This window comes from Euprymna scolopes, chromosome 3, assembly GCF_053919585.1.
Source record: "Euprymna scolopes isolate OS-2025 chromosome 3, ASM5391958v1, whole genome shotgun sequence".
Taxonomy (NCBI): Eukaryota; Metazoa; Mollusca; class Cephalopoda; order Sepiida; family Sepiolidae; genus Euprymna; species Euprymna scolopes.
The window spans coordinates 89,644,943-89,666,991 of NC_136484.1; the positions used below are offsets into that span (position 1 = coordinate 89,644,943).

At 32.7% G+C, this 22,049-nt stretch overlaps 1 protein-coding gene across 2 annotated transcripts in view; it reads right to left on the reverse strand.

Annotated features, from left to right (window-relative positions):
- Positions 1–22,049, reverse strand: part of LOC145257268 (phospholipid-transporting ATPase ABCA1-like) — a 379,489-nt gene that overhangs the window by 233,982 nt on the left and 123,458 nt on the right. For both annotated transcript variants that reach the window (XM_080115647.1, XM_080115648.1), the window contains exons 4-5: positions 11,919–12,060; positions 2,746–2,879 (exon numbers count right to left, since the gene is read on the reverse strand). In XM_080115647.1, coding sequence (XP_079971773.1) covers positions 2,746–2,879; positions 11,919–12,060 — 276 coding nt within the window. The remainder of the gene's footprint in view (positions 1–2,745; positions 2,880–11,918; positions 12,061–22,049) is intronic.

Below are 22,049 nucleotides of genomic sequence, written 5' to 3' on the forward strand. Positions count from 1 at the left end.
ATACAAGTAATCTCATGTCGTTGATATATTGTTCATTAATAGTTGTTGCCTGCGAATGAATGATTACTCCTAGGTGCTATTTATTCCAGCCCTGAACCCCACATTATCATTTTTATATCTAATTTCTATAATTTTCTATTTACAAATTATGAATAAAATTATTGTTTTGGAATTTTTGAGATGAAAATCGATAATTCCTATAATTTGGATTCTTCAGACTACTGTACTTATCATGAGCGTTATTTTCACAACGTTTTGAAAATCGATAATTCATATAATTTGGATTCTTCAGACTACTGTACTTATCATGAGCGTTATTTTCACAACGTTTTGAAAATCGATAATTCATATAATTTGGATTCTTCAGACTACTGTACTTATCATGAGCGTTATTTTCACAACGTTTTGAAAATCGATAATTCATATAATTTGGATTCTTCAGACTACTGTACTTATCATGAGCGTTATTTTCACAACGTTTTGAAAATCGATAATTCATATAATTTGGATTCTTCAGACTACTGTACTTATCATCAGCGTTATTTTCACAACGTTTTGAAAATCGATAATTCATATAATTTGGATTCTTCAGACTACTGTACTTATCATCAGCGTTATTTTCACAACGTTTTGAAAATCGATAATTCATATAATTTGGATTCTTCAGACTACTGTACTTATCATCAGCGTTATTTTCACAACGTTTTGAAAATCGATAATTCATATAATTTGGATTCTTCAGACTACTGTACTTATCATCAGCGTTATTTTCACAACGTTTTGAAAATCGATAATTCATATAATTTGGATTCTTCAGACTACTGTACTTATCATGAGCGTTATTTTCACAACGTTTTGAAAATCGATAATTCATATAATTTGGATTCTTCAGACTACTGTACTTATCATGAGCGTTATTTTCACAACGTTTTGAAAATCGATAATTCATATAATTTGGATTCTTCAGACTACTGTACTTATCATGAGCGTTATTTTCACAACGTTTTGAAAATCGATAATTCATATAATTTGGATTCTTCAGACTACTGTACTTATCATCAGCGTTATTTTCACAACGTTTTGAAAATCGATAATTCATATAATTTGGATTCTTCAGACTACTGTACTTATCATCAGCATTATTTTCACAACGTTTTGAAAATCGATAATTCATATAATTTGGATTCTTCAGACTACTGTACTTATCATCAGCGTTATTTTCACAACGTTTTGAAAATCGATAATTCATATAATTTGGATTCTTCAGACTACTGTACTTATCATCAGCGTTATTTTCACAACGTTTTGAAAATCGATAATTCATATAATTTGGATTCTTCAGACTACTGTACTTATCATCATCGTTATTTTCACAACGTTTTGAAAATCGATAATTCATATAATTTGGATTCTTCAGACTACTGTACTTATCATCAGCGTTATTTTCACAACGTTTTGGCTGATGTAATCTCTGACCATCCCCAAATGTATCTTGCTGAACTTGGAAATCTTTCAGTCAAACTCGGGAATCTGCACGGAATTTCAAACAGAACTCTTTATTTAATCCGCTAGGATAGTGTACTCTCGTTCTGTCAGCCTAGGTAATTAATAATTGTATCTTAAGTATTGCCCACACTGAGAATTGAACCTTCAATATCCAAAAGAGTTCCACTTACAACTGAATGTTAGAACTGAATAATGGGTTCCATTCAAAATTCTGTGTAGATTCCTGAGTTCAACAGAAAGATCCCAGAGTTTGACAAGATACACTCGATGAAGGTCGAAGGTTACATCAGCCAAAACATTGTGAAAATAACACCCAAGGCAAAAACAGTCGTTTAAATAATCCAAATAATTCAAAAATAAAATGACAGTAAATGAAACTTTGTCTTTACTATTTATAGATATCAAGCAGACACAGAAATTCCACAATGTTGTAGAACACCAGATACAAAAGTAACACTACCATTAGATTCTTCACATAATTGTAGATGGGAAATGTCGTTTGAGTTTGGAATAAGAGGGTTTTTTTCAATATCATTCTTGTACAGAAACACATAAGCACCACAAATATAGTATCTACAAGTTGTACATATCTGACATTGCCCGGAATGCAGTGAAGTAATTTTAATTTTTATTTTCTATTTGTTTGAAGATTTTTAAATTTAAGGTAGACAAATCCTATTATATTCATCAGTTTAAAATAAGTTATCCCCCTTACTATGTTTTTATAATTTTTAGGTTAGTTTTAAATATTGTTACATATTACCAGTCGTCCAGACCAGAATAAGTATTTTAAAAATAAATTGTGGCTATTATAATGCCAATAACATAGAAAACAATAATAAATGAAAATTGGCTACTCAGAAGCAAAGTTTTATTTACCAGTTTAAATGCTATTTGGGCCTAACTTTGAAAAATGCAACAAGATAACTTAATATGCTGAATATTAAAAGCAAATTTATCTGTGTATGTGTTTGCCTGTACACACATCAGTTGTCGATAATTGCTCTCTTAGTAAGGCCAATGGTATATATGAAATCAACAGATTCCTGACAATGCTTTAATTTGGTTTTAAATGATTAAAAGTTACTTTTCTATTGCAATAATCTATTATATAAAAAGCAGCTGTCTGTATGTGAATCTACCTAAAAGTCTGAAACTACATAAAACACATTCATAAAAAATAGTAAAACTTATTTCAATGTTAATCTAAAAATGCTGTAAGAAAATTAGTCAACCTACCTTGTACATTTTGCGCTTCCAAACGATGATATAAATCCTCAAGGATACGAAATGTTTCGACTGCTTGCACAAACATTTCACGATTGCTAGAATTTTGAAGAATTGTTTGAAGATCACTCATGGATCTTGTTAATCTAAAAAGAAAATCATATTTCGAATAGAAGCATAATTAATCATTTTACAAATTACTTTTAAAAAATTGACTTGATTTGCTTTTTATACAAAACTTTACTGTGCACTCTTTAATGCATTTTCAATCATTCCTTTCGGAATGAATTGCGAAACATATTAAAGCCTTAATAACACAAATGACAAAAAGAACAAATGCATACACTTTACTTGTCAAAGTTTGGCCATAAAACTTCTTAAATAGCCGTCAATATCATCCGAGCATGAGAAGAATCGTCCACAAGTGATCAGACAATGCAAAGATGATTTCAAAACATTCTGTAGTGATCATGAAAACTTTGAAGACGAAGGTAGAGGACGCTTATGTGCTATTAACAATGAACTAAAACTAAAGTTAAATGTATGAAAAAATATCTATAGCACGTGATGTCAATATTTCGATACAGTTTGAGCATCTTAAGTAAATTGGTATGGCTTGATAGCTTCTGCAATAGATCAACGAATAAATGCTTGGTTATTATGTTCCAAATGACCTTGTAAAAACTTCTCTTTCTGGGTAAGAAACAATAAATATGCTCTAAAAGAGTGCCTGCATGATAAAGTTTATAGTGAAGCAAGGGCTTTAAAAACTCTAAGCATATTTCTCTTGGAGCTCAGTAGCAAGCAGAAATGACACACTGCCTGGAAGCAATGTGAGGACAAGCAGAGAAGGACTACTGTTCTTTGATAATTTTCCTTCTTCAGAGAAAGAGAGTGAAATGCGACAAAGAGAGAGAGAAGCAAAATGCAACAGAGCAAGAGAGGAAATGGAAGTGTGATAGAGCCAAAGAGAGAGAAAGAGAGAGAGAGAGAGAGAGAGAAAGAAAGAGAGAGAGAGGAAGTATGACAAAGAATGAGCGGGAGAGAGAGAGGAATTACAACAGAGAGAGATGATGTGTGACAGAAAGAATGAGAAGAAACATGCGACAGAAAGAGAGAGAGATAAGGGAAGTACGACAGAAAGAGAGAGAGGAAGGAAGTTCTACAGAGAGAGAGAGAGAGAGAGAAGAAGTGCATCAGAGAAAGAGACAGAAAGTAAGAGAAGGAGAGAAAATGAGAGAGACAAAGAAAGAGGATCACAAAGAAAGAAGAGTACAGTGTTGGGGGAAATTTTTCAAAATCTTCACTTTTCACCTTTTTCTTGCATTCACATTTTTGAGCAAAGTTGGACATGTTTAAAGTAATTTAATAGAAAAATGAAATCATTTTTACCTTTTGCCAAAATAGTTAATTTCGCTAATTTGAGATATTTTATGGAAATTTTGAATAATAAAAAAAATGCATGTTCAACATGTTTGATACCCTATACTCACGAAATGGTAAAGGTTATTCTTTGTCTATTTCTGAAATCGATATTGTGATGAGTCCATTTTTAATCATTTCTTATCTAAAAGACTGTGCATGCATTTATTCAATTTCAAGTATCATTAAACTTGAGCCAAATAGTAATTCAGTTTTTTTTTTTTTATGCAGCATTATGTTTTCAACTTCCATTTTCTTTTAGTGTGGAGAATATATTACAGCTAGGAGCAAAGTCTCTCCTCTATTCTAATTAATGATGGGACGATTTCAAAATTTTTTTTCCAATTCCGATACAATTACCGACTCCATTCTAAATTCCTGATTAAAAATGTTTATAAATCTCTCAATATTTAGCTATAGACGTGTCGTTTTGCTTTTTGTTTTAATTTTCGGAAAAAGGTAGGGGGTGATCTCTATATTTTATTTTTACTGGGAGTTTAAAATCAATAAATATTTATTATTTTATTATTAGTACCAGCAGTGGAAAATTGTTTGAAAACAAAAAAACAAACAAAAAATTATTAAAAGAAACACTTTTGGCATCGGAAAATAGACACAAAATTTTCTGATACTGATTCCGATACCTCAAAAAGTTCTCATTTTTCTGATTCCTAATTCTGATTAATCGTCCCAACACTAGTTCTGATACTGAATTTTTTGATGATAGCTTCTGTTGAGCTGAAATACGGTTCGGTTTAGTCCTATGGGGTCGACCCTCCCAAACTTTACCTTTTCTCTGAAAAGAGATTAGTTTATTGCTAACCATAGAGAATGCCAACGGGCTGGTCAGGCATTTTTTGTAGGCTAGAGTGCGCTTCACCTTTGTGCCAGCTCTTTAAACCTCCACCTAATCTTGAGTCTAATCTCTTGCCAGTGGCGTAGCATCGGTTTTTGCCGCCCAGGGCGGTTGGAAAATTCCCCCACCCCACCCCACCCATTGACATATAATTACCTGTTTTGCCCCCATTCCCCCCGCTGGCATATAATTACCTGCCCCCCCCCCCGCTGGTACATAATTACATGTTTTCCCCCCACGCTGGCATATGATTACCTGTTTTGCCATCCCCCACCTACTACTGGCATATGACAACCCGTTAAAACCTTCAAAATTCCAAAAAGCCCTCAAAATATTTATTTTGATTGAACTAATGTTTACACAATTCCCTTCAGATTAATGTTTACACAATTCCCCTTTTTAAAATTGTAATTTAATTTAACAATTTCTTTTCAATAATTTGAATAATAATAAGTATGTAAACATTAATCTGAAAGGAATTATGTAAACGTTAATATGAAACAAAAGAAACCATTTTTTTTTTCAAAACAAAAACGTATAATTCAATTTAAAAAAAATGTTAAATTAAATTAATTGGTTACACAAATAATAAATCTAAATAAGAACACCTGCAAATGTTATGAAATGATAAAATCTTTTTTATTTATATTTTTGGTTGTTGATAAAATCCGAATTTTCACAAAAAACATGGTTGTATCAAAGAGAGGATAGTCCGATGTAGTTTTTCCTTTTTCTTCATAATGTTATTATTAAGAGGTCAAGCCTCTAAAAAAGAATAAAAAAAACTTCTTGTATCGGCGCTTTTTAAAATCCTTGTGTGCAATCGTTTGTTTTAAGCGCAAAATTTAAGAAATGGGAAGTCACACATTTTAGAAAATATTTTTTTATAAATTCAAATGAGAATACTTGAAATTTTATTCATAAATTTAAATGAGAACATTTAAAAACATAAAAAGGTTAAGAAATGATAAAATCATTTTTATTTACCTTTTTATTGTTTTTATTTCCGAATTTTCACAAAAAACATGACTGTATCAAGGAGAGGATAGTCCAAGGTACAGTTTTTGTCATAATGTCATTATTAAAATGCCGAGCCTCCCGAAGAGAAAAAAACGTCTTGTATCCGTTCTTTATGAAATCCGTGTGTATAATTTCTTGGTTTAAGCGCAAAATTTAAGATTTTTGTTGTTGTTAATAATATTTCAATCCTTTATAAAAATAGTTTTAACATTTTTTAAATGAATGTATTTATGAATTGAAAATAAGGCTATAAATTTATTTTTTGTGAAAGAACTATCGCAAGGCATCAAGTCAGTTGAAAATTTACAAATATACATTTCGTTTTTTTTTTTTCGGCAAAGTTATCAATAACTATCAAAATTCATTCTATCGACAAGTTCCCTCTCTATGGAGAGGATTGCCAAGTCTGTAAGCCTTGTCTGGCTCATTTTTGATCGAAAGTAGTTTTTTATGAGTTTCAGTTTCAAGAAAGAGCACTCACAGCTAACAATCCTAATAGCTCTGGTAAGGAAAATGCGCAGCAAGATCACAATATTAGGGACGGAATGCCCAAGATGGTATCTCCGCACAAAGTTCAAAAGTTCATGATTTTGTCTTTTCCTGAAGCTTTCACAAAATACTGTAATCTCTTCCTTCGGCAAAGAATTTATCTTTTTCTATATCTTCGTCAACTTCACCAAGCTGACAATTAAAATTATCATCAAGCAGATTTGATGGTGTAAGAAAAGCGTATTTACTTGCAAGATTGTGAACTTGTTGAAATCTACAAGATATTTCTTCAATCAACCTGTCTATGACAGACAGCATTTCCCATCTCAACTCAGTATGAAACTCCATTGCTGTATCAGTCAATCGTTCACCATCCATTTGTTTCTTTTTGCGGATACGATGCTCTATGCTTATCCTATTTCAGAGCAGAGTTGTTTTTTACTCGTCTATTGAAGTGTCCACCATATTTTCTCTATTCTGAAGAAGGCAATCTCTCAATGCCGTCAGCCTGACAGAACTTTGTTGCAGACTCAGCCCCTTTTCTTGAAGATACTTCTGGGCATCATTGATTTCTGGGAGAATAGTTTTCCAAAAGCTCAGAAATAAAAGAAACGGAAACGACAATACCGAGTTGAAAATTAAATATGCATCTGATCTTGTGGTTGCATTTTCTCCTTCTTCTGTGAGCAATGACGACTTCCAATAATTTTTTACCACATCATTTACAGTATCTGCTCGAATACTCCATCTAGTTTCCATAGTCCGCTTGATAATTAGACCGGTCAACTGAATCAAGACGTCCCAGCGATGTGTAGATGCAGAAAAGAACGAGAATAACTGGCCACATATGTCAAAGAATGTAACAGAGTGAACCACTACAGAAGCGGCATGTACACAAGCCAGATTTAATGAATTGTTAGTGCATGGCACAAATAGAGCCTTTGGGTTGATTTCGGAGATTCGTTTCTGCACATCTGATTGGTGGCGTGCCATAATAGTAGCATTGTTAGATGCCTGGCCAATACATCTATCAATCTGAATCCCATCGTTCTCCAGTTCTCTCAAAATCAATTTAGAAACGTCCTCCGCACTTTTACCTTTTGTCTTGATGTAGCAGAGAAACAACTCCTCCACTGTCACTTTATTTTCGTCAATTTTTACGTAGCGCAACACCTCACTCATCTGGTCCTTGTGAGGCACATCAGGAAATGATGACTATTCATCATTTTAGGTTAAATTAATGTAATTTTGGCAAGGTATCAAAATTAAGCATCTACGGATAAATCTCAATTGAAGATAGAGTTTAAGACCATTCTTAAAGACGATATAGTTTTAAATAGGATTCAAGTGTCTCTCACAGAAATATAAATATTTTTTAAATATTTACTCTTGTTTGAAAGCAAGTAAGTCGATTTTTCTAAGTTAGGTACGCATTCTAAGGAGATTTTTCCTGTATTATCTTTTACAGTTATTATATTAATAAAAAAAAGTAAAAAATTAAAATCTTATTACCAGAATTAATTCATCATAATAAATTTCGGTTTAATTATAAATACGTCCGTGATTATAAAATTTTGTTAATAGTTTGAAAAAAAATCAATTTCTCTATGATTGTTCGAATCTTGATAGAAATTTGGCAGTATTTAAACTATCGAATAGAAAGCCACTTAAATAGTATTTGAGATGTAGCGCTTAGTTCCCATTTAAAATTATATTCCCTGATATGACGATCATAAAATCTGTTTACAGTCGATTTTTATTCCGTACTTGCTTAATGTTTCTACAATTCCAAAATTACGTAATTTTCTGTTGCTAATTTTCCGTTGTATCATTTAATTATCAGTGATGTTTGAAAGTGTTTTTCTTGACAAAAATGTTTTGTTTAATGCTTCAACATTTTTGGAACATGTAAATCAACTGCTTTCTTTCAAAGGTTACCTAGAGAATTTATGCAACTTTTTTAAAACTTTGCTTTAAAAATAAAATGAATTTACATTGTATTTTGATGTTATTATCATTTTAGTTTTAGCGATAATTTAAAAACAATAAATATTTATCATTAGTACCAATAATGAAATCTTAAATTAAAAATTTAAAATAATTGGTTTTGGAATCGTAAATTAGAGACACATTTTTCCGATTCCAATACCATCAAAAGTTCCGATTTTTTTTTTTACAACCTTTTCGGTATAAAAGGTTACATTTTTTGTTAGCTTTTATTTATTTTTTCATTTTCTGTTTTTATCCTTACAAAATGCCGCTCCCTGGTATGTGCTGTTTGCAAAACAGGGACACATTTTTCCGATCCCGATACCTCCAAAAGTTCCGATTTTTTAAAAACGTTTCAGTGTAAAATTTAAGATATTTCGTTAGTTTTTATTTATTTTTGTATATTGCTTCTATTTTCTACTTTTACCCTTTCAAAATGACATGGGCCGGTTGTACAATAGGGACACATTTTTCTGATTCCGATTCCAATACCTCCAAAACTTCAGATTTTTTCAACCTTTTCGGTATAAAATTTCAGATTTTTTGTTAGCTTTTATTTATTTTTTCTATTTTTCATTTTTAACCTCTCAAAATACCGCCCCTCCCCCTGACATGTGCCGCTCGTACAATAGGAACACATTTTCCCGATTGCAATAACTCTAAAAGTTCCGATTATAAAAAAAACAACCTTTGGGTATAAAATTTAAGATATTGTGTCAGTTTTTATTTATTTTTTCTATTTTCTATTTTTACCCCGTCAAAATGTCGCCCCCTGACATGGGCTGCTCATAAAATAGGGGCACATTTTTCTGATTGCGATACCTCCAAAAGTTCAGAGTTTTTACAACCTTTTCGGTAAAAAAAATTATTTTTTTTATTTTCTATTTTTAACCTCTAAAAATGCCGCCCCTGACGTGTGCCGCTCATAAAATAGGGACACATTTTTTGATTCTGATATCTCTAAAAGGCTCGATGTTTTACAACCTTTTCGGCATAAATTTTCAGATATTTTGTTAACCTTTATTTATTTATTTATTTATTTATTTTTACCCTCTCAAAATGCCGCCCTCTGGAACGTGCCGCCCGGGTCGGACCGCACCCCCCCCCCCGCCGCCCTTGCTACGCCACTGCTTTTTGCAGAGGAGGTAAATAAATATAGCTAAGTATCTTACACATCAATTTCTTGTACATTTTAATTAATGTTTCATTTCAGCTAAGTTTAATACACGTACCTTATCAAAAACTTTTGTTTAATTTATCCCTTTACCCAGACTATACCGAATAGCTGTACTAGCCTGACTAAAAGTGGGGCAATATTAAAATGGCATGCTAAGAACTTAATATCAACGGAATAGAAAATCTGTAAGTCAATTATTTAGAAAGTAAATTACTTAATAACAGAATAAATTGTTCTATGAAGTTTATCAACAAATACAACCATTGGGTCTGATTATGAATGTATTAGAATCTATAATGATCATGCTATTGTTGCAGCAATCAACTTGGATAACTACAATAAGTGTCCATGCTAGACTTCTTCTTGTGTTAATAGAAATGATAACATTTAACTTTTAAAATAATGATTCAATATGATTAGAATATTATATAAAAAAAGATGATTCATCATTATATTTGATTTAACATTCATTTTAAATGCTGCCATACATTAGGTAGCTTTCAAAAAGGAACTTCCAAACTAATCTATTTCTGGCTAAGTCTTTATTTACCCGGCTTTCTTTAAAGTTCATTCTTATCACTTCATCACATGTTTTTCTTGCTGTCGTATTACATCCTCGATCTGGTTTCAAGGCACAGAATTAACTTTGGCTCTAGCACTTGGACACAGGGTTAGTGGGTGCACTGGCTTTCATTGAAGGGTAAGGGACTTTACTACTGAAGATGTGCCACCCAACTGATTCCCTTTAGATATTCAATCCTCGGGTATCGAGGCTCTTCGCTGACCAGTCGGGTCTAGGCCAATAGGGTGCTAGGCTTACATTATTTGTAATTCTCCATGCAAACAGTTATACAAACACAGTGAAAATAAAAGAGCATAGAGTCGGCAATAAAAGCAGAGAGATCAACACAAGGAGAAAGAGAAAACGGACAGAAAGGCAATGATAACTCAAAATCCAAACAATTAGATTTTCATATAATTTTCCCTTTTGTTTTTTGGGGGTCCAACTTATATATATATATATATATATATATATATATATATATATATATATATATATATATATATATATATATATATATATAAACAATCAACACTTGAACGGCGCTGAAATAAAAATATATAATCATCAGACCGAATAAGAATAAAATAAAATGCCATAGGTATCAAATTCAAAGTCTTTCAGTTTTCCCCGGTAATTAGAAAGTCTGGGCACAAAGAAGTTTTCTCGACTGAATGTTTAATAGGATGACACAACGGATCCCTGGAAATGTAAGAAAGATGAGGGTTTAAGCACAGAGAAGTTTTCTCATTCAGTGGCGTAAACAGGAAGGACCGAACTTATTTTACAATTTTACAAAATATGTTTTATTCTTTTCGCTTTAATAAAATTTCATTTCGTTATTATAATTATAATTTTATTATAATTAAGGCAACGTAAAATTTGCAAGTAATACTCAATGAATGTTCTTATAATGTGAAATTAAAATAATTTTGATTGATTTATGAATTTTTTTATATAATTACATTGTAAAATTATTCAACTTGATTAATAAATGCAATTTTTGGGTTGTCCTAATTATAACTTTTCATGTTTGATAATTTTTGTTAAGCCTTCGTACCTTTTGCCACATTCTGTTTGTAATTAAATACTTATAGATGTATGAAGCAAAACAAAAAAAAAATGAAAATAAATTTGTAAATATTTTTTAACAAAACGAAACGAATCCAACCCTGCAAAAATTCGTCTATAGATAGGTAAACTTTGAGGTGTTATTGTGAAATGGCAGGCAAAATCGATTTGCAAGCAGTAAACAATTCGCCACATTAGTAGACAAATTATTTATAACACAGCAAAGACCTACATGCATATCTCTGGTTGCCCTACTGGCGTTTCTTTAGGGGGGGGGCAAAAGTACAGTAAACAGTTGGCAACGCCCTTGAGAAGATGGAGAACAGTTGAAGTAGCAGGTTGAGTTCACAAAGGAAAACATGAGAGGAATTGGTAAGAATGGACACAGGACGAACTGCAATCATAACCTGATACTTTCCTAGCATTTTCTCACAAGTAAGAGTACCCCAACTGACAAACAATAAAGCTCTTACTTTTCTCTTTCCATAGGTACTTCCTGCGAGTAGACTCTTTGGCATATAATTTCATTCATTTTAACCGCATTAAAATTTGCAAACGAACATTTACATGATAATCAATTAGCAAAAAATATCACTTACAAAGATTGATTAAAGTTTTCCACAACTCCAGGTATTTCTCCAACTGTGACATTTTGGTAACATTTATTACTTATGGCACAAATGTAGGTTTGTGCAAAAGGCAGCAACCCAGCAGATGGCATGGCTCGACCATCAAAATGACCTGCATAAAAAAATATGATTAACATCAGAACATTTTAAAAGATTAAAAATATAAATAAAAATATTCATTTACATTTATTACAAAGTAGCAAACCTCCTGGCATTGCCCAAGAATTAATGAACATCTGCTTTTACCTGTTCTCAGCCCTGCACCCAGTCTTACCATTTAGTATACAAATATTATTGGTTGCATATGTGCATACATATTTCAGTGGAAACCCAATCCAGAGGGACCCACCTCATCAGACCAAAATAAAGAGGCAACATTGAAATGAAAATCAAGGTTCATTCCTAGATTGATTTTCGTTTCAGTGTCGTCTCTTTTTTTCAGTTTGATAAGGTGGGTCTCTTTGGATTGGGATTCCTCTACAACATGTATGCACATATGTAATCAATATGTTTGTAGAATAAAGAGACTATATACGTGTTATGTCCTCTATTAACACTCTTTAATAATCACACGGGTCTCAGTGGATCTAAATCTAGGAAACCAAACTATACAACCATTATATATATACATTTATAGAATTTTCAAGGTGTAAATAAAATAAAACAAAGTAAGACTTCTCTTTTCTGTTTATGTATATCTAACATAAATATACACGCCCAAAATATTATTGTAAAATCTCTTGATACAAAATGAATACCGTAATTGTATTTCTTGTCAAAATTTACTGTACTTGATTTTAATATTGGGTTTTGTTTTCAATCGCATTCCTAGAGAAAGAGAGAGAGATAAAAATATTGAAACCACTATCAATAATTTCCCTATTCTTTATCTGTGCCTAAACCTAACCGTAGATTCCATGAACAAAGCTTCTTGCTTAGAACTGCACACCTGTGGAACTCTGTTCCGTTTTCTCTGACTACAATATGGTCGTGAACAAGTTCTTGACGAGTCATCCCCTTAAGTAATCCATTTTACCAAATTTCCACTACTAACGATTACTACATTTTCCCATTGATTACTATAAACTCATTAACCCTTATCCTCGAGTGGCCTCCAGGCCTTGATAAGTGGGGCCTCCTTTGTAAAAGAAATCAATCAGTTTACAATAAAAATGAATTCACCATTTAATCAAAGCAACATTACTATTAACAAAAACTATCAAAGTCAGTTGAATTTAATACTTTTGTTTATTAACTGTTATGAAAGTATAAAAATATTTTCTTATCAAATAAATTTCATATCAAAATGTATATTATTATTTATATAACTTTATAAACAAGTCCTGAATAGTTATTGGAACTTTAAGTGTTGATACTTGATACTATAAGCAAAACCATGAGAATGCCACCTTTTCACAAAGAAAACTTTATTATTCACATGTTTCAGTCTGTTATCCTCATCTTGGTTGTGGTCATCATGCTGACAAATTTTATAACTAAGTAATCGAACAAGTACTTTAATAGTTGTTAAATTTGTTTTTTTTCTTGAGAAGCATTTGTACATGTCTATGAGAAGTGTGATCCATTAATTAAATCGATGATGGCCGTTCTAAAAGTAATACCTCTTATTTTTTTTTTATTCTCCACAAATAGATCAGAGGAGATTGCAAATTGTATTGTTATGATGACTGAACTCATGCATTGATGATCTGAAAGATTATTCTCTCTGTTACAGATATTGATGTTATGAGAATTTAATAAAACAGCCCTTGTCATGGACGTTCGACAGAAGCAGGGCTGCGTCATTGAATTCCTGGCAAAAGTGCATTGATAATGGTAGTTACTATGTAGAAAAATAAATTCTGGAGCACAAAAGGTTGTTCATTTTAATAATACCACTCTTGTCTTTAATTAAAAAATAGGAGGCTTTACTTTTGGAACGACCCTCGTATCTTTCAAAGAACTTTTCACTCCAATGCCAAGTTATACTTTTCATGGGTGCCTGTCAGTGTTTCTGCTCTATGGAACAACTTGTCAGAATAGGTTGTGATGTTGATTAAAGCGACCTTGCACTGTATGTGGATGTAAATATGTTCTGCAAGTTTCTTTACATGGCTGGTTGCACTTTGTTACTCTTTGCTAAATAAATTAGACTTGATTCAACATGATCGGATGGTAGTTGTCTATAGATTGTGAATTTAAAGCAAGAGAGAGAGTAAATGCCTAAAACAGTTTAATCAGTGCAATAAGACTATAGAAATTTTCTGCTGATAAAAATTATTTCTGTAAAAAAAGTTGCTTTTATGTTTTATTTCACTAGTTTTTTAGATTAAAATATTTGTTTTTCTCTTGATATAATGTCATCATTATCTTTAAATAACCATAAGATCAAATCAGAGAAAAATGATTAAAAACAGCAATTACCTTTTAATAAAGACATTTTTGATTAGTGTTATTAAAACCAAGCCTCAAAATTCATGAACAAAATATTTTTCATGTCGCAGCAATAGCAATTTTTATTCCAGATTAATTTATGCAATGACTTATAAAAACATCTGTGTGTCGTTCAGTCATTTTTTTTGTTTTATTTTCAAGCAATCATATTCTGCAAGGGTGTGGAATTGGTCAATTTTCGTTTTGCAATTACCTATTTATTTCCAGAGTATTTTGACATGATTTCAATAAAAGATACTGCAAAATGCTACTTAAACACACACGCGCGAGCGCGCTTGGCAGAAAATGTTGTAGGTCAAATGAGAACAAGTGTATATTTAAAAAATATGTGATTTCAGAAATGTGGGCATTTTGTTAATAAGTTTAAAGTCATAAAAACTAATGATTTTACAATCCCAACATACACAAAAGGTAATAGATATATGCATACAGAACACACACACACATACACACACACACACTGGGGAAATTATCATCACTAACGGTTAATAAACAAATTTAATGAATTTCCAAACTTATTTGGATTAACAGAAGGACCACCACATGATAAGGATGGTAAAAGTCGAAAGAGACCAGTGTTCATTTGAAGTTTCCCTTTTACTAGACTAATTTTCTTAGCAAAGGGTAACCTCTGGCAATTAAAGGGAGAGTAAAATGTAGTCATATCTTTCCCAAGAGTATCAGTGAAAAGGATACAAGAACCTGAACAGATTTCAAACATGGCAACAAAAAAAAAGAACAAAGAAAAAGAAAAAAAAAACACATGCACAACAGCACACAACTATACTTGTAATAAACCTAGATGTTTCATTTCTCAACATTTAGTGATAGATTCCCTCTTCACAGTCGCAAAACACAATAGTTTCGTTGATAATAAAACGTCTGATATCATTATGATGGTGAGAACAAATACGACAAAAGGTCCAAATGTTTTTACAGAGTTGCATTTTAAATGAATGAAAAAAAATTAATCTGTTATTGTATTATATTTTAAGGAGGGTAATGTTGTATCGGTTTTATTGTTATAAGATCGGCCTTCCAGGAATTACATCCTCCTCTTTAAGAGATTAGGAGTAATACTCTCACGTATTACATCCTCTTTTGAAGGAGGGGTAAGGTAGTATCTGTTTTGTTATGAGACCATCACCCAATGATTACCATCTCCTTTTGAAGAGATAGTGTAGTATCTGTTATGTTGCCATGATACCATACTTGCAGGCATTACCTTCTCATTTTTTGACGAGTGAGGGGAGGTAGCATAGTATCTATTCTGCTGTCATAATATCATCTTCCCCGGCATTAACTCCTCCATTTTTGGGGTAGGGATAATGTTTCTTCATCATGATATCATCCTCTCAGTCATTATCTCCTTGTAGTCTGGTACTCATTATATCGTTCTCTCAGCTTAACAAAAATATATTTGCTAGTTTTTAATAAAATAAAGAGTATTTGGATACTCTTTTAATGTCCGTTTAATTATGAAAAACTGAATAAAATCCCTCTTTATCTAGGTTTATTTTTCCTTAAAAAAGTAACACACCCTATTTACGTAATAACAGTCATAATAGTTGGCCAATCTATTTTATTTGAATTTAAATAGCATTTAAGTTGACAAATTAAATCGTGAATCCTACACATAGAAATAAATACACAATAATCAACAACAACAACAACCGTTTTACATGTTAACATGCATTGGATGGCTTTTAGAAATAAACTTCCAAACTAACCTATCTCTGGCTAGGTTTTTATTTATCTTTCTCAAGTGTATCCTGATCACTTTTCCCATGTTTTCTTTTGCCTTCTCCTGTGGGTTGACCTTGCTATCCCAATTGTTTTATATCTACTAACCCAAGAATTCATACATCCTTTCAAATCTATGAAACTCTCCTGTTCTGCGTACATATTCCTATACTGTGCAGATTTAATCTTCTATACACAAATAAATAATATTTTTTTACTAGAATATCCGTCTCGAGACAGGTGAAATTAATTCCCCAAAGAGAACAGTTTTACACTACTTTTATGTCCCTTTATGAAGATTAAAATCAATGCTTATGCTACTAATATATATATATATATATATATATAGTAATTTATAAAATATATATGGCGATTAAGCTACACTGAATATTCGGCGTTTCATCCACTCTAGGATTCCTCAGGCTTATGCACGAATTCTGTGGTTGTTTATCGTTTTTATATGGTCCTCTTCTATTGAGGATTTAGTTAGCCAATCAGCTTTCTAGTATCCACCGCGCCCCTTCCTATTAGCCAATGGGCATGCATTTTATAGAACAAAGGATCTGTTTTAAAACTAGGTTAGTGGTTTAAGGCAGACATTTTTTTTTAGTTTATATATAAATATACATATGTGTACATACATATATGCACATATATATACATATATATATATATATATATATATATTATATATATATATATATATATATACCTACATATATGTGTGATCGTTTATGTATATTCATGTTTATTTAATTTATTTATTTGTTTATTTTCTATTGTTTTTGTTAGTTTTAAAACTATTTATATATATATATATATATATATATATATATATATATATATATATAATGTTAATCCATAAAGGATGGAGCAATTTCTGTAGGAACTTTTAATTAGGAGAGCTCAATCCGTAGCAGAGCATAAATAGTTTTCTTTTAAATTTAATTATTTATATATATATATATATATATATATATATATATATATATATATATATATATATATATATATATATATATACACACGATGGGCTCTCCCACCGATTTCGACATATAAATATCTAACAGTTTAATGATCAACTTCGATGTTTATGTCGCTGATGACATTTAAGTCCAGTGAGTGATCTGCAAACAAAACTACAAATCGTACATGAGTGATGACTATCGGAGATGATTGACGTTTGTATGGCACGTATCTTGACTCTTAATCGTTCTTTTTTGGAGTTTCTTGATATGATTTGCTTTAAAAGTCTTGATTTTCTCCTAGCACTATTTGTTCCTATCAAGTGCCAAGTCCTTAAAAGATTTAATTGGAATATTGAGGGCTTAATTTTGTCCTTGTATCAGGGGCAGGATTTGCCAGTCCTTCATCTACTACTTTTAAGCTCACCACACACCAACATTTTTGGTTGTCACTCTTTCTAACAACGTGGCCAGACAATCTAAGCTGTGACTGGATAAAAAACTTCCTATACTCCCAATCTTACACTTTTGAACAAGTTCATAATTTGGGACCTTTATCTTCAAGTGCGTAGCCACATATAGGATGAAGGCATCATTTATGGAATACGGTAAGTTGATTTATTTGTGAGTAGTAAACGGTCCAACTTTCAGATCCAAACAAAAGCGTTGAAAGAACAACAGCTTTATAACCCGAAATCATAGTCTCTAATCTGATATCTCTATCATTTCACAGGTGATTTCAAAGTTTACCAAAGGCATTTAATACCTTGGTTATCCGGTTGACAATTTCATCATCCAGCAGTGCATGCAAGTTCGCTACACTCTCCAAATATGTGAACGATTTGACATACTTAAAGTTTTTGCCATCTACTGTTGAAAATTGGTGAATATGAGGAGTGTGCTTTACCCCATTGATCCGCTTTGGTGTAGGAGTAAGTTGATGCACAACTTCAGTTTCTTTATGCTAATTGTAAGTTCAAAAGCCTTACAAGCCTTTGTGAAACGATTTATCAGTTCCTCAGATTCTTCTAGAGATGTTGCAACAAAGTCAGCATCATCTACAAATAGGAGAACCTGGGGTTTTGCTTTAAATCATTGATGGTTGAAGAAACCATCAATTGTGCGAAATTAGAACTTCACTGTTTGAATCACTATATGGCTATTGGAGCATCACAGAGAAAAATAGTGCAAAAAGAACCGGGGCCATGATGCAACCCTGTTTTGTACCATTGGAGACATCAAATGGCTCAGAAACAGTGCCCTTCACACTCTTGTGAAACGATACCATTACATCAAGCATATTGGGAATATCTAGTTTCTTTAATACTTTTCAAAGTGCCCCTCTATTGACAGTAAATCAACAAATACCATGTAGAATTTAATATTTTTTCTCTTGCTTTTTGCGCAACCTAGCAAAGGGAAAAATCATGTCGATCACGCACTGTTCTGCTTAAAACTTACATTAGGATTCTGGGTAAATTTCATCAACCAAATTCTGAATGATTTTATTAAGAATGAGCTATGCCAAAATTTTTCCTACAATGAAAAAAGGAGAGATAAAAATGGAATTATCACAAACATTCTTTCAATGATGCCTTCATAAAACATCTTTTCAAAAACAAATTTGAAAAGAGGGTTTATTAAAGGCATCATTTAAATCTTGTGATACGTTTCTATGTTTCCAAATAATTACAAACAATTCTGAATGCTTATCAATTAGTTTTGTACCAACATACTAAAAGATTGTGGGTACAATTTCGTTTTTACTTGGGGTTTTGCCTAACAAAATTTACTTGATTTCATTTTTTATTTCTCTGAAAGATGAAATATAAGACAACTGATGTATTTTTGGTCACTGTGGAACTGCCTCAATAGCCTCCTCATATATCTCAGAATTGGAGTTAAGGACAGATTCAAAATGTTTTCTCCAGTGTAACAAGATTTTTTTTTTCCTGTCAATGTGGAGTTTTTCAAGATTAATAGACAGCATCGGAGAGTTACCATTTTCCCCTCGGCCATATACTTTATCAAACCCTTATAGAAAGATTTTGGATCTCAGCCACTTGATCAGATCATCAAATGTCTTTCATGTTGTGGAGAGCATGTTGGACCATGTTTTTACACTTTTTATAAGTTTGGTGTCAGACAAATAATTTCTTGTCCTTTATCCACGTTTTATGCGCATCGTGCATTTGACTGATTAATTTTTTCACTTCTTCATTGTTATTGTCAAACCAGGCCTGATGTTTGCGAATAGGAAGCCAGAGTACTTCAAGTGATGAGACATAAACCATAAGAATCGAGAGAATACTCTAGATTATTCCTGAGATCTTCCTGTTCCCCAGTGGCTTTCAAGGGTATAATATTAATGTATTTTAGAATTGTTGACATTTGAAGCTTTCTCCTTGCCAAGCAAAAAGAGAGCCTTACTTCGAAGAAGAGCATATTCAGAAAGAAAACAAGTACCATGAAAAGAATGTGTAATTGAGATGTGCGTTAAGTCTTGTTTTCCAGAAATGATGTACTGATGTATCATGCTATCTGTGGTAAACCTTTTCACCGACTGTGTGCTATCAACAGTTCTAATGATGTACTGATGTATCATCTGTGGTAAACCTTTTCACCGACTGTGTGCTATCAACAGTTCTAATGATGTACTGATGTATCATGCTATCTGTGGTAAACCTTTTCACCGACTGTGTGCTATCAACAGTTCTAATGATGTACTGATGTATCATCTGTGGTAAACCTTTTCACCGACTGTGTGCTATCAACAGTTCTAATGATGTACTGATGTATCATGCTATCTGTGGTAAATCTTTTCACCGACTGTGTGCTATCAACAGTTCTAATGATGTACTGATGTATCATCTGTGGTAAACCTTTTCACCGACTGTGTGCTATCAACAGTTCTAATGATGTACTGATGTATCATGCTATCTGTGGTAAACCTTTTCACCGACTGTGTGCTATCAACAGTTCTAATGATGTACTGATGTATCATGCTATCTGTGGTAAACCTTTTCACCGACTGTGTGCTATCAACAGTTCTAATGATGTACTGATGTATCATGCTATCTGTGGTAAACCTTTTCACCGACTGTGTGCTATCAACAGTTCTAATGATGTACTGATGTATCATGCTATCTGTGGTAAACCTTTTCACCGACTGTGTGCTATCAACAGTTCTAATGATGTACTGATGTATCATCTGTGGTAAACCTTTTCACCGACTGTGTGCTATCAACAGTTCTAATGATGTACTGATGTATCATGCTATCTGTGGTAAATCTTTTCACCGACTGTGTGCTATCAACAGTTCTAATGATGTACTGATGTATCATCTGTGGTAAACCTTTTCACCGACTGTGTGCTATCAACAGTTCTAATGATGTACTGATGTATCATGCTATCTGTGGTAAACCTTTTCACCGACTGTGTGCTATCAACAGTTCTAATGATGTACTGATGTATCATGCTATCTGTGGTAAACCTTTTCACCGACTGTGTGCTATCAACAGTTCTAATGATGTACTGATGTATCATGCTATCTGTGGTAAACCTTTTCACCGACTGTGTGCTATCAACAGTTCTAATGATGTACTGATGTATCATCTGTGTTAAACCTTTTCACCGACTGTGTGCTATCAACAGTTCTAATGATGTACTGATGTATCATCTGTGGTAAACCTTTTCACCGACTGTGTGCTATCAACAGTTCTAATGATGTACTGATGTATCATCTGTGGTAAACCTTTTCACCGACTGTGTGCTATCAACAGTTCTAATGATGTACTGATGTATCATGCTATCTGTGGTAAATCTTTTCACCGACTGTGTGCTATCAACAGTTCTAATGATGTACTGATGTATCATCTGTGGTAAACCTTTTCACCGACTGTGTGCTATCAACAGTTCTTATGATGTACTGATGTATCATGCTATCTGTGGTAAACCTTTTCACCGACTGTGTGCTATCAACAGTTCTAATGATGTACTGATGTATCATGCTATCTGTGGTAAACCTTTTCACCGACTGTGTGCTATCAACAGTTCTAATGATGTACTGATGTATCATGCTATCTGTGGTAAACCTTTTCACCGACTGTGTGCTATCAACAGTTCTAATGATGTACTGATGTATCATGCTATCTGTGGTAAACCTTTTCACCGACTGTGTGCTATCAACAGTTCTAATGATGTACTGATGTATCATCTGTGGTAAACCTTTTCACCGACTGTGTGCTATCAACAGTTCTAATGATGTACTGATGTATCATGCTATCTGTGGTAAATCTTTTCACCGACTGTGTGCTATCAACAGTTCTAATGATGTACTGATGTATCATCTGTGGTAAACCTTTTCACCGACTGTGTGCTATCAACAGTTCTAATGATGTACTGATGTATCATGCTATCTGTGGTAAACCTTTTCACCGACTGTGTGCTATCAACAGTTCTAATGATGTACTGATGTATCATGCTATCTGTGGTAAACCTTTTCACCGACTGTGTGCTATCAACAGTTCTAATGATGTACTGATGTATCATGCTATCTGTGGTAAACCTTTTCACCGACTGTGTGCTATCAACAGTTCTAATGATGTACTGATGTATCATGCTATCTGTGGTAAATCTTTTCACCGACTGTGTGCTATCAACAGTTCTAATGATGTACTGATGTATCATCTGTGGTAAACCTTTTCACCGACTGTGTGCTATCAACAGTTCTAATGATGTACTGATGTATCATGCTATCTGTGGTAAACCTTTTCACCGACTGTGTGCTATCAACAGTTCTAATGATGTACTGATGTATCATGCTATCTGTGGTAAACCTTTTCACCGACTGTGTGCTATCAACAGTTCTAATGATGTACTGATGTATCATGCTATCTGTGGTAAACCTTTTCACCGACTGTGTGCTATCAACAGTTCT